This window comes from Apaloderma vittatum, unplaced genomic scaffold (genome assembly GCF_000703405.1).
Source record: "Apaloderma vittatum isolate BGI_N311 unplaced genomic scaffold, ASM70340v1 scaffold17894, whole genome shotgun sequence".
Taxonomy (NCBI): domain Eukaryota; kingdom Metazoa; phylum Chordata; class Aves; order Trogoniformes; family Trogonidae; genus Apaloderma; species Apaloderma vittatum.
The window spans coordinates 5,191-18,035 of record NW_009714522.1 but is presented as its reverse complement, the minus strand read 5'-3'; the positions used below and the strand labels follow the sequence as shown (position 1 = coordinate 18,035).

Below are 12,845 nucleotides of genomic sequence, written 5' to 3'. Positions count from 1 at the left end.
GCATCTCTGCTCCAGCTAAACTTATCGCAGTCACACAAAGAAAAGACCCGATAAAACAAACTCTTGCTCATGTTGCCTTATTCTGGGTATCTGTCACCTCCCTATCGGCTTCTTAAAAGTTCAGGAAGACAAAATAAACTGGCAAGTAACCCATGTGATTTAAAAAGCTGGGGACAGAATTCAGGGGGCAGACTAGAGGACAAAGCTCCTCCTCTTTCTTCAATCTGTGAAAAATTAAGTTACCCTACTAGTGAGTAAGAGCTGTTATTTCACAGTCAGTGACTTAGAGGAACAGAGTCTTTCTGAGCCCATTTGTCAGCAAGCTGTTTCTCCCACCTCAACTGTGCTGAAGATGCAAAGGCTCATGAGGACAGTGAACGATACAAGAGCCGAATTCCCATCTGAAGTCACCCCTGGTATCGTACCTCTGCAGCAGGCCCGGAGCACTCGGGCTGCTATTACAGTTTTTACATCTGTTCTCATGTTACGTATGTTACAAAGCTGCTTTACTGCTGCCTTGCCTCATCTCTACAAGAACTGGCTGGAATCATCACCTGGCCTGATCCCGACAGCCTAATGCCTGAAAAGCAGGGTGCAGCCTTTACTTACTCATCTCCTTCTGGGCAGATTCCTGTGGTCTCGTCATACTTGGTACAGTAAATGTCAGGGCTGTAGTTAAATGTGCCATCCCGGCGGCGGATAGATCTGCGACGACGCTGGTTGACAAAGTGCCAGTGGAAGCAAGTGTAGGGCCGGTGCTGAGTGCACTTGTGCTGCACAAAAAGAGGGCACTGCTCCGTGCGGAACTCCTTCAGGTAACTGCAGGCAGAAATCCAACCGGGAGATTAGGACCGGGGTGCTGGTCGGAGGCAACAACCGATCACCCCACAGAGCCCAGGCCAAACCCAGGTGCGGGCACCGCGGAGATGCTGCTGTCCTCCCCACACCCTCCCCTCCTTCCCCTCTCAATAAGGGGGCTGGAAGCCCTGGCTGTCTGTAACAGGAAGGGATCAGTTACCAGGCCACTTCACACAAACACCAACGCCAACAATAGCTGAAGTTGCTTTCTATTGTGCCTTTCGTATCATTTTGGAGAGGCTTTTCAGGAGCTTAGAAAACAGTCTGTGAGGAAATAGAAATGGACAGAAAGATTCTATCTCTTAAATCTGGGCAAAAAGGGGTTTCCTTCCTACACGCTCAGTTTAAAAAACCAAAACAAATAAAATACGCTTCCTTGTAGCTATATTTAGAGCTTCAAGTTACTGAGAGAGAAAGGTTTTTAAAAGACTCTTTCATGCCTTGTCCTCCTAGTTTAATTCAGCTTCTTCAGGATGTGGTCGACTATGAAATTAAAATTAATCCATTTCTCTCCCGCAATCTTGTGAATTCAGGACTAAGTCCTGAGAAGTGGGACAACCATGCTCAAACTTCTGCATGTTTATATTGCTTTAATTTTAATATGTAATTCTCCAAAAGTACGAGTCTTCTTTTATCCTGAGAACTAAAGAAGTCACAAGCTTTTATTTGTGACACTAATAACAGTCTCTAAACCCAGATTGTAGAGGATTACAAAATGGTTTAGATCAACATAATGATCTGACTGTGATCTGTGTGTAGGTGCTTACAAAATCCACGCTGCCTGAAATCCACTAGCTGCCCTGTATTTATGGGGAACATACGAACACTGCAAGTAGCTCAGACCCGAATCCCACTGGGTTCAGTGCTGGAGACATCCCCAAAAACAACAGAGAAGGCCCAGAGCACTCATCTGTGGCCTTAAAAAACGAGTAGCAAAATGTGACGGTTAAAATAAAAGTGCTAGTATTCTGCTGGAAGCAACAGGATGATGTAACAGCAGATATGGACTAATTTTAAACTGCCTGTGTACTCTGAGGCCACAAAACAAGTAAAGGAATTTATCAAGTATTCATTCCCATATGAGACAATCTTTCCATCACGTTTCTAAAGAAATTATGTCTGATGCCCAAAGATGTATTTACAGATAATATCATCATGCTAGATTTGTTCTGAGAGTAACATCTATAAATAAAGTCTCCTTTCCTCTTTACCCCCACCTGAAGTGAAAGACACGGGAAAATGCACTAATTCAACATTCAAGCGGATTTACTTGTTTGCAACACAGAGAATATCGCTGGCAAGAGCCTTGTTACATTGGATTTTGCAAGCATGAAAGGATAAGAGCTCTTCCTCCTCTTCAACCTCCAAATGCGTGAGGCTTGCAGGTCCCACTGCTTCGGATCTGCGAACGCTCGGGGCTGGAGAGCCTCCGCAGCGGCTGTAAGCCCTCTTCAACCCAAGCCCATCTGTTCCCCGCAATCCAGCGCGCCTGGAACAGTATCTGCATCGGGGCCCAAGGCTTAACATCAGAAAAACTGGAGCCAGCGTGCAGAAACAGGTCTGTGTGGAGTAGGTGAGGGCGAACAATGTCACTCTGTTCCTTTTCACTTTTAAAAAGCCAGCTCTGTTTAAATAGAGATCCTTACTCCAACGACAGCAGCAATTCATCCAAAACCTGAATGCCACAATAAAATTAATCCATTCTGAGAAGCTTTCTAAGCTGTTGGACCAAGTACAGTTGTAAAAGGTGGAATTCCACCAATTATTTTATCTTATCAACGCACTAGTAAGACTTAGAACAAAAGTGACCATAGCAACATTAAGGTTAGAAAGTGAAACGAAGTAAACTTAAGCAGCATGATACGTGAGACTGTCCACAGATACTACACAGTCACCAACCAGCCCCTTGCACCCATATGTCTCCATGTACACCTCGGAGACATGAGATTTATTTATGTTGCTTCGATTTTGCGTAGGGACAAACTGTGAAACAGCTGGCTACATGCCCTTGCCAGCACCATACAGCAATCAGAGCTGGTAACAGGAATCAAGAGCATTTAAACTCCTCCAATTTTAGTGAAGTGAGTGAAGAACAGCATCCGGAACCTCTTCAATGCTCTAGAAGTTAAAGGGAGATACCAGGCCCACAGAGCTTGGGGATCAAGCCCAGCACTCCAGACTTGTAGTGACAGGCATATATGAAACACTGTTAAAACCCCTAAAATTTAACAACCATATGATCAACAGAGCTGAAATAGCTTCACTTTAGCAGGAGAGTTTAAAAATGTACAGAGTAGGGATTCTGGTCTCTGGAGTGTCAATTGTTGCTGAAGAGCATTTGAAAATTAATTGCAGTACATGATTGGCTAAACTCCCTGGAGAAACATTTATTGTAAATGAAAGATAATTACATAAGTAAATGGTTCACCTGAAAAGTGTTTAACACCTAACTTGCTTCATCAGAAACTCATTCTTTAATGCTGTCTATTAAATAAATGATCTCTCACTCTTAATTTCAAAGCAAGTCCTGCAAACAGGTACCATTGAGCTCCGCACACACATTAACCTCGCGTGATCACCTCAGCAACAGGCCCAACAGAGGAAAAGGAGAGTCGTCACATTAACTCAGTCATCTCAAGCCTTTCAATCACGGCTTTGAGTTTTCCTTTTTTTCAAGCCACTAGCATATTTTAAATCCCCCTCCTCCACAATAGCCTGAATGGCTTATAGCCCTGTACTTTCTGGATCCATGAAGCGAGTTTTGGCTCCTCTGGGAGAACACGGACCACTCAACCAGCCACTTTGTATTAAAATATATGAAAGGCATCTAAACCACACACGTTTTGGGAACGTAGAAAGGATACGCAGACCGCACCACCGCAACGTGATGTCTCACAAAGCGGAAAGCTATTAATATTTCAGTAGCCTCTTTGCAAAGGCTCTAAACAAAAACACAGAAAACACTGTCATGACAGATTCTTCTACTGTCAATGGTCTCTATAATTTTTTTTCTTCCCCCAGAATCGCTGAGAAAACACATTTTTAAATGACCCTCGAAACTGAAAACATGTTGATAACTGGTACACATTTCACAGCATGTCAGCCAAACGCTGTGTCTGTACAGGAAGAGGAAATCCAGCAATGATAACTTGCATTTCTCAACTCCTCTCTAAAGATCTCAGGAAACTCCACAGCCCTCACGTGAGGGCAGAAGAATTATTACCCCTTTTTATATAGAAGTTACTTCCATATTTTATTTTATTTAGGGAAAAAAAAAAAAAAGGTGAAACCGATCAGTTCTGTGTTGGTCTACTTTAAATGCATTTTCTTTTGTATGTGTGTATACGTCACATTTTCAAACCCACATAATTTTTTTAAAAAGTGGAAAGCACGTAGCACAGTCTTCTGACACTACATAAACATCAACACTCAAATTCCTGGAGGAACTGTTATCATTTATGAGTCCTACCAAACAAAGACAAATGCAATTCTAAACAATTAGGACAAGACTGGCCAGAACAATGCAGATCAAAGTCCCCAGGCTGAACTGAACTTGCTGCTGAGCAGGATGGACGCTACTGGAAATGAAAGCTGCTTTCACTAGCAAGACGAGAGGTTTAGACTAGCTCTGTGACGTCCCAGAGACCAACAGGAGCAGCAAACTATTAAAAAAACCTCGATGATACTTTGCTGAAATTCTTTCCTCTGAAGGAAAGATACTTTGCTGAAATTCACTTCCTCTGGGCTGGGATGTGGGAAGGGGCAGTTATTATTCTCTGTAAGAATTTTACAACTGAAAATGGTCTTTAATTGCCGGTAGCAGCTCGATTCTCCAGGGCAGAGCAGCAAGTGTTTACATCTGCAGCTCATATTTGCAGCTAGTTCCTCTTTGCCCCAGAGAAATGGAGCAGCAACCTGCTCTGGGAGCTGCAGGAAAAAGAGATAAGGGGGTGGGGGGGAATAAAAATCAAACACGAAAATAAAGTATGGCCAGCCACTACCACCAAAAAAAAATCAGGAAAGGAGGAGGGCAAAAAGAATTAAACAGAAAAATGAAAAAGAAATTCTAACGCAGAAGCTTCGATTTCAAACTCGACAATTGTAGCTTTGTCCCGGTCACACTCGCTGCCTGCTGCTGCAGAGATCCCTTTGCTGCAGCTTTACTGGTTTGGCTCTGTCCACACCTGGTGTGCTCAAGGCTCCTACCAGAGGATACCTGCAGCCGTCCCGCGTCCCAGGGCTGCAAAGTTCTTCCTGAAGTTGACACAAGTCACACAGGCAGTGGTGCGAGCTCAGTTCAGGAAAATGTGCTGGTAATGCATGAAGACAGCTGAGCTCTAAACTCCTCATTAAAAACCTTGCTCAAAGCTCGCCGAAATCACTGGGAGATGCACGCTGGCGCCAAGGGAGAAGTCCCTGCTTTGTCACAGAGGGATCAGGAAGACTGGGGAGAGAAACAATACCGAGGAGCACAGGAACAAAAGGATTAAAATCAACTCTTCCAAACCCCTGTTGCTTCCATGATGCAAGGCCTTTGCTTCCAACATCACCAGCGCTATCTGAAATCTTTACGCAGGACTCAAGACAAGCTCCTCACCTTTGCAGCCCTCCTTGCTCTTCCTTGTCAATCTCCTTTTTGCCAAAATTCCTCTCAGGCCCAAAGAGAGCATAAAGGCTCATAAACAGGATCTGACTCTTCTGCAGCAGTACGACACTGACAAGAAAACCATTAGATAATCATTTGGCTAATCCAGACTGGGACACTGTCGAAATGCAGGACGATAGTGAGATCCAACACCGCTGTCATCTAGATATCGCACACACGTGGGTGGGTGTTTCCACCCATGAAGCAACACTACAGTACTCCTAGTAAAGGCCCACGGGAAGCGATAGGTCCCAGCGCTGTGTATCTGGTGTGGGACCAGTGTAAACTACAGACGCGTTTCACGCCAGCGGGCAGGTTCACATTTAAAGCACCGGCTGCTGTCGGTGGGGCTGGACAGGGATGGAATCGCTGCAGCTGCCCTTGGACAACAGCAACTAACCGGGAGCAGGGCGCCCAGGCCATGTGCAGACAGCACAGGCTCTTGTCGTTTCTGTAAAGTCCAGCCTGGTGTGGACACTTCACTTAACTTCTAATTGCTCGTTCGGGGCTATATAAAGATTCTTAGTATGAGCCACTGTCCAAGAGCCCACAGATTTCTTGGTTAGATTTGCCTTTACAAGTGTTTGGTTGTGGTTTGTGTTTCTTCTTTTCCTAAACCAAGGCTTAAGTTTCTGATAAAATTTCAGATACCAGGAGAAAATGTTGTGCTGCCGTTGCCATTTATTTTGGGCCCGCCTGCCTTCTCTCAGCAGAGGCTCCCACTGACAGAGATAAAGTTTCAGCAGCACAAAAGCACGCGGGAATGATTGTGACTTTTGCTGGCACTTCTCTATCAGTCACGTCCTATGCATGAGGCCACAGACTTCTTCGTAAAGTTTCAGGTGGTCCCAGTTCATCTCACTTGTCGGCAGACATCCTTCTTGAAGAACGCGCGCTGAATGACAGAGGTCACTGCTCTCAGCTGCTCAGCAGCTTTTCTTTGCTGGAAGGTCCTATCAGCACTGATCTGTCCAGACAGCAGGATGGAGAAAGTTTTCCTAAATCAGTTTGGGGGGGAACCAATAAAAAAACAAACAAACAAAAAACAAAAAAACCCCAACCTCAAAACACCAGCTTAAGTTTAAATTAGTGATTTGAGTTAACACAGATAAAATTATCTGCAGTAATTCAGGGTGTGCTTCGCCAACAAGACTGCCTGCAAAATAGGCAGCACTACAAAACTCAGCAGAAAATATCTAACTGAAGATATAGATGTCTCTAATTCAATAATGCTTATCTCCTGAAAATACTTCCAAAACTATTTTCTTCTTAAGCTCAAAGCGCCACCCCAACACAAGAGGAAGAGAGCTGCCCATATTTAATCAACCCTCTAAATTCATTTCACCCTCATAAAATTTTATTGCAAAAGATGATATCAGACACACTTTAAGTAAGAAACCCATGACTCAATTATTTTCTTTTACTGAACTGTGGTATTCCAATTGAAATGAGTCAGTGATGCATGACAGAATCTACTTATTCCAACAGGATACTCAATAAAAACCCTACTAATGCACCTTTCATTTAACATATCATTACTGACAGAGAAAACCCATGATATGCTGCTCTGACATTGCTCAGGAGTTTCTTGCTTTTACGACAACAAAGGTATTTCAGAATAAGTTGGAGGGGAAGGGATTTGAAGAACAATGTCGTTCCAAAATAAGTCAGAGAAAGGGTTTGATACCAGCATTCCCATGATGTCTTACAAATAGCTGACATGTCAGTGCAAAGCTTCCCAACATAGAGCATAGTCTCCAACTCCAAAGACTTCTTAGGATTTGGGAGGGAAAAAAGAAATTTAAAAAAATGAAACAATCTAACTTCATAGGAGTTGTAGTTCCTTATTCCCAGGGGTGGGCACAAGGCAATCAAATCCCTGAACCGACAGCTGCAGCCTACCAGCAGCCTGGTTTACAGCCCGCCTAAACCTCTGCGAGGAAATGTTCAGCATCCTTCTAGTAAGAGCAGTAGTGAAGAGAAGCCTGTTTCAATAAACTATGGTTTTTACTTACCGGCAGTCGTAATCTAATATTGAAACAGAGCCTCACATGAATCACTGCTGAATATGAAACAATAACAAACACTTTTAGCAGCAAACTTGAAAGTTTTAATTGTGATTTCACCAGGTTTTAGCAGTAATCTTTATCAGTCACTGCAGCTCACCACTGTTGGTTATTTCCACTTTTTCCACTTTTAATGGTATTTTTCTAAACAACCTCACAAACCTGACTAAACCCCCACACAAAGGCTTTTGCATATGCCATGCAATGTCTGTCAGTACATCTCAGCAACTACCAGTCCATCTGCCTTTCCATACCCTCGACAACCAGGTGCAGTTTGTAAACCTTGAAAAGACTAGAAAGCATTTTAAATCTCAAAGAAAAATATATGGATTGCTTTATGAAAACAAAAGGCTGACTGCAAATGTGGGGAAGGAGAAAAGGATGAGGAAAAAGTTTCAGTAAGCTCACATCTGTCAAGAAGACAGACTTCACATGCCTCAGTGTTTTCTTTATCACCTAAATAAATTGAACCATCAACTGGAAAAAGGTCACACCGCAGACAGCAGCAGGATTTTAAAGCTGTTAGATTTCCCCTTCTCCATCAGAGCTTGACAATAATGTCAGTCTCAGGGCAAATAAAGAAAGTGAAAGTTGGACAGACTTATTACAGATGCATGGAGTTGGGCTTGTTTGCTTGTGGAGGCTTTTTTGTTTTAAGAGTTTGTATAACTCATTTTGTACCTCAGCAATCGAAAAGCCAACCACTCACACCCATAGCCCCCAGCTCCCCCACTTTTCACTACAGAAACAGGCAGACAGCACCTCTCACGTTTTCCTTTTTCCAGGCATCTGACTGATCTAGCAAGTTGAGCTGGATGCTTCCAAATAAATGCTAAAGGGCAGCGTGTACTGCAGAAGCTAAGACACAAACGGCCAGATTCCAGAAAAGGAAGGGTAACACACCAACAAGTACAACAGTCACGTTCAACAGTAACCTGACTGCTAACTGTAACTCTGTTTCTGGATTTCAAAGGAGATTGTGGGGTGGACAAAAAGGCAACTAACTCAGCTGAGACACAAGGAAAAAACCACTTAACACCAATACAGATAAGAACTTTAAATGAGTGACTGCAAAAGTTTGTGCTAAAAATAACACGCGTTGGCAACTATCGGAAATGATCAGAATATTTTTCAATTAAAAGAAAAATGTCAGACACGAACAGTTGCGTCTTGTCTACACTGAAAAACTAAGGAAAACCAAGAGATAGACACTACGGCATGGTGCCAGCCCATCACGGGAAGACAGCCTTGCACCAGTTTCAGGCAGAACATTGTTTGGTTTCCACAGCTATAGCAAAAAAATGGCTTTGTTTTGAGAGAAATACCACGTTTTAGCTAAGCAGCTCACCAACACTCTTGATGAGGAAAGAAAAAAAATCGAGGCTTTCAGTTCAGAGTTAACTCAATAAAATGAACACTTATCACATTTGCCAACAGCCGAGACACAAGCTCCGCCGAGTTACAATCGTGTTACAGTCTGTGGGCGTCGGGGGAAGAGGTGCTTGCTCAGACCTCCCTCGAGCTGTGCATCCCTTCGGCTTGGCACACAGCCACTTGTGTCATTCAAACTTGACAAATAAAACAACTTGACTCATTTTTCTGGCTGTGTGCTCTCTTTAAAAAGCGTAAACTCCTCGCGTCAGTGGACCATGAAATGTATATGACCAAGTCATACCAATAAAATCCATTTTAAGCCCAAGTGTTTGTTTACACAGAGCTTTCACCTTTTTAATTAATTAAAACAATCCAAGCACAGGCATATGCAAACATTTAACTGCACTACATTTCAGAGGTGTTTCCCTAAAAGCCATTCAGCAAGATGCAGAACTCAGCATAAAGCCTTGAGTTCACATTTACATTTCCTTGGGTTTGATCTCTTTTTGCTTTTTTTTCCCCTCAAATTAGTTGGCCATGAATATGTATTACTTGACATGACCTCAAAATTAACTAAGTATTTAGACAGTTCACGCAATGTTTAAAAAACATGGCCAGTTCTTCCCAAGTTTGACATATTTTCAACTTGACGCTGCTAGTTTATAGAAACACCACAGCTGTGCCTGAAGTACACCTCCCTGTTTTCAAACATGCATCAGCTTCCACCGAAACAACCCTCAGCACTCCGTGGGTTGGTTTCTGCTCTACCAACCATTCAGCTGCCATTAATCCTTCCCTACAGCACCCGTGTAAGCGCTGAGTCTATGAAAACAGGATCATGTTGAAGTACTTATTTTTCAGTAACATGTGGGTTGAGCCTAACTGTTTCAGGGAAAGACTGGAGCCTGCTGCATCCAAGGCAGCTGTACACTGCTGAAGGTTTATACCTGGTTTAATTGTCAGCACAAATATATCAGCATGTGCTTAAATATGAGCAGTTGTAAGCATTTTACTAATAAAAACTTTGCAATAAACATCCATCCACAGACTTGTCCATTATGGTCATTTATTCAGCTTATATATCCGGATAAATTTTCTATCTTAAACTGACTGGATCGGATAGAGGATGCTTCTTGCCCTAGTGCTAGTTTCTGCAGCCTTGGACACATGGAGAACACCTGCAGAAAGGCAGAATTCAAATGGAATTAACATACATTAGATTTGCAGCACTAGCCTACAACAAATCAAGGTCTGAATAATCCACTGGTGTCCTGTGCTGTAAAAATTAAAAGTTTCACCTTCCAGTAAAGGTTTCCCACACTGTCCTTCGCTCACCATTGACTCAATCGCTAACAAAGCCTACTCAGGGCTGGCAACTGCAGAAACACCAGTGAAGGCTGGGAACAGGGCTGGGCTGTTTTAAAACTTGTGTTACTCACTCTGCTAGTTCCCTAGACCAAAACATCCCACATGCAAGAATTCAAAAAGCCTAATTCAGAAAAATATTATTTCCATACAAGCCATTACATAGCTCAGAGCTTCAGTTAGATGTTTTTTATGAGCATTTTTAGGCAGCTAACCTTCAACATGCTGTCTCACAAGAGGCACTTCAGAAACAGAGCACAGTAGCCTGCCTTCTCCTGACCACAGCAAGAACCCTCGTGATTCAACAAACAGCTCGTAGATCAATCGCAGCCCCATACTCACAACAGTTTTAAAACAGTACGTGAACTGTTTGAAGGTCTATACTTAATGCTGGACCAGAAAAAAACCAAAACTCCACAAGGAATGACAGATCTATAGTGCTCTCATCCAGACCAATCTACACTGGAAAATGAAACGGCATCTGCTTCTCCTCAGGTTAAATGCCAACCAGATTTGCAGCAGCCTCATTGGAAAGGCTTCCATTTGGGAACAGACATTTTCTGTTGTGAGTCTGAAACCAAACACAGTGATTATCTAACAAGCATGAACCTGCATCCCATAGCACGTGTGCCAGCACAAAGATAAAAGCCAACTCTTACTGGTTGATTTTGAAGAATCAATGCTAGCCATTCAGTCGATTTTCTTTTCCGTCCAGCACTCAAACCAGCCTTCAGCCGTGCCTGCTGCAGCCCAGCGGGCTCCTCCGACGCCCCAGAAAAAAAGTCCTACACACACAAAGAAGCACCATTACAGGACCCCACACCAGACAGCGCTTTGACAGGTACGCCGACATCAGGATGTGCCCCAGCTCTCTGCCAAGGGAGAGCAGGCAAACCCCAGGCTACACCACAACTTCTCATTTTCCATTCTGAGTAACGAATACATGAACAAACCCAGTGGTACTCTCAAGAGTGCGCCAACGATATTTATTTTTTGTTGTTGCTGTAAAGCTGCACAGTTGCCCTGAGGCACCGGCTGGTTTTATTTCTGCTGTGACGGTAACATTCAAGTGCTATTAATGAAAGCTCACAGTCTATTAAAAATTAGAAGAGAAAAATCACCTCTGATCAAAATGGGTGCGGACTGACAGCTTATTTTTGAGCTGTGGTGACACGCTGAAGATGAAGGCTAACGAGTAAAACAATATTGACTTTAATTAAGTCAGGATTTTGCAGATATTCATAAGATATGGTTTCAAGAAACTACTTCCCCTTCCACATGTTCACGACTGCTTATTAATTTAAAGAAATTCCAGGCAAAGATAATAAGTGACCCAACCTTAATTTCTTAGCTGTAATTAACAGCGCCATCATTCTTAATAAGCCAGTATGCTCTACTGAAATGAATTTGCAATTGTTGACCAACAGATGGCTAGGGATGGCCTGAGATTTTTCTTGTCTGACCACCAACACAGTGTAAATTCCTCTTCTCCCAGCATTCTGACAATTATATTCAATTAAAGTTTTTATTAAAAGATATGAATTAAACTTTTCATTAAAAGATATGAATCGAGCCAGTATATAGTATCTCAGTAAGCTAGCACTTTTATTACCATCACTGCACTTTACCACTTAAAACTGAAATTTTTCTTTCAAAGAAAACCTGGAACTTCTCTTGTAGCAATAACCTTCTAAACCTGAATGAACACTACGGCAGGGTAAGTGCCTATGAGTCAGAAGACAGCCTGCAACAAAGCTAAGAAGAGAATAAATTGTTGGTATTCATTTTAAGGGAACATTCATACCAACTGATATTTCAAATGTCAAACTGGCATTAACTGCATCAAGCACTGATCAAAATACGCAAGACGGAGATTGCCGAGAAAATTATCACAGGCATCTAAATTGGCTGTCATCACCAGGTGGAGTCTGTGAAAGCAGGAGCCTTCAGCATCTCCCTACGTATCCTTCTGGTGAGGCTTTGTATTTTTGATTGCCCCGATATAGAAGACAAACCATCTCTCAATAAAGTAGAAGAAAAACAAAGGGAGCTAAGAAATTGCACTTGTCCTGCAGCCTGCTGGCTTGTGACCACTCCTTAATTTACGACACTACGGGAATTGCTGGCTGGCTGCTGGCTGGCTCTGCGCACAGCGCGTAGGGTTCGGGGACAACTCTGTATCTGATTTGCAAGCAAAAAGTTTATTATAGAGTATGTGAAGTATAAGATAGAAACCTCTGCAATTGTCTCCCTCTCGCATTCCACAATTTCACCAAAGTTAAGTTTAAAGAGTTTTTAAGGCCGAAACTAACTGGCACAATATTAAAAAGGCAACGACAATTAGACAAAAAAATTCTTAGCAACAGTTTAGATGCAAGTGATTCCATTGGGCAAAAGGATGGATCAGTCTACTTCTCAGCATGTATTTTAGCCCAGTCTCTTATACTTTCAGAGAGATTAGTGAAGTTTTGAAGAAGAAAAGCTCTTAATTTTACTCCTCCCTCAGAAATCACAGCTCCTTATAAGAGGGTTAAGAG

The 12,845-nt window shown here is 42.7% G+C and overlaps 1 protein-coding gene across 1 annotated transcript in view; it reads right to left on the bottom strand.

Annotated features, from left to right (window-relative positions):
- Positions 1-12,489, bottom strand: part of UNK (unkempt family zinc finger) — a gene marked incomplete at its 5' end in the record, with an annotated part of 34,365 nt that extends 21,876 nt beyond the window's left edge. The window contains 3 exons of the mRNA XM_009868807.1: positions 610-819; positions 5,456-5,572; positions 12,415-12,489. Of these exons, the coding sequence (XP_009867109.1) occupies positions 610-819; positions 5,456-5,572; positions 12,415-12,489 (402 nt within the window). The remainder of the gene's footprint in view (positions 1-609; positions 820-5,455; positions 5,573-12,414) is intronic.
- Between the last annotated feature and the right edge of the window lie 356 nt (positions 12,490-12,845).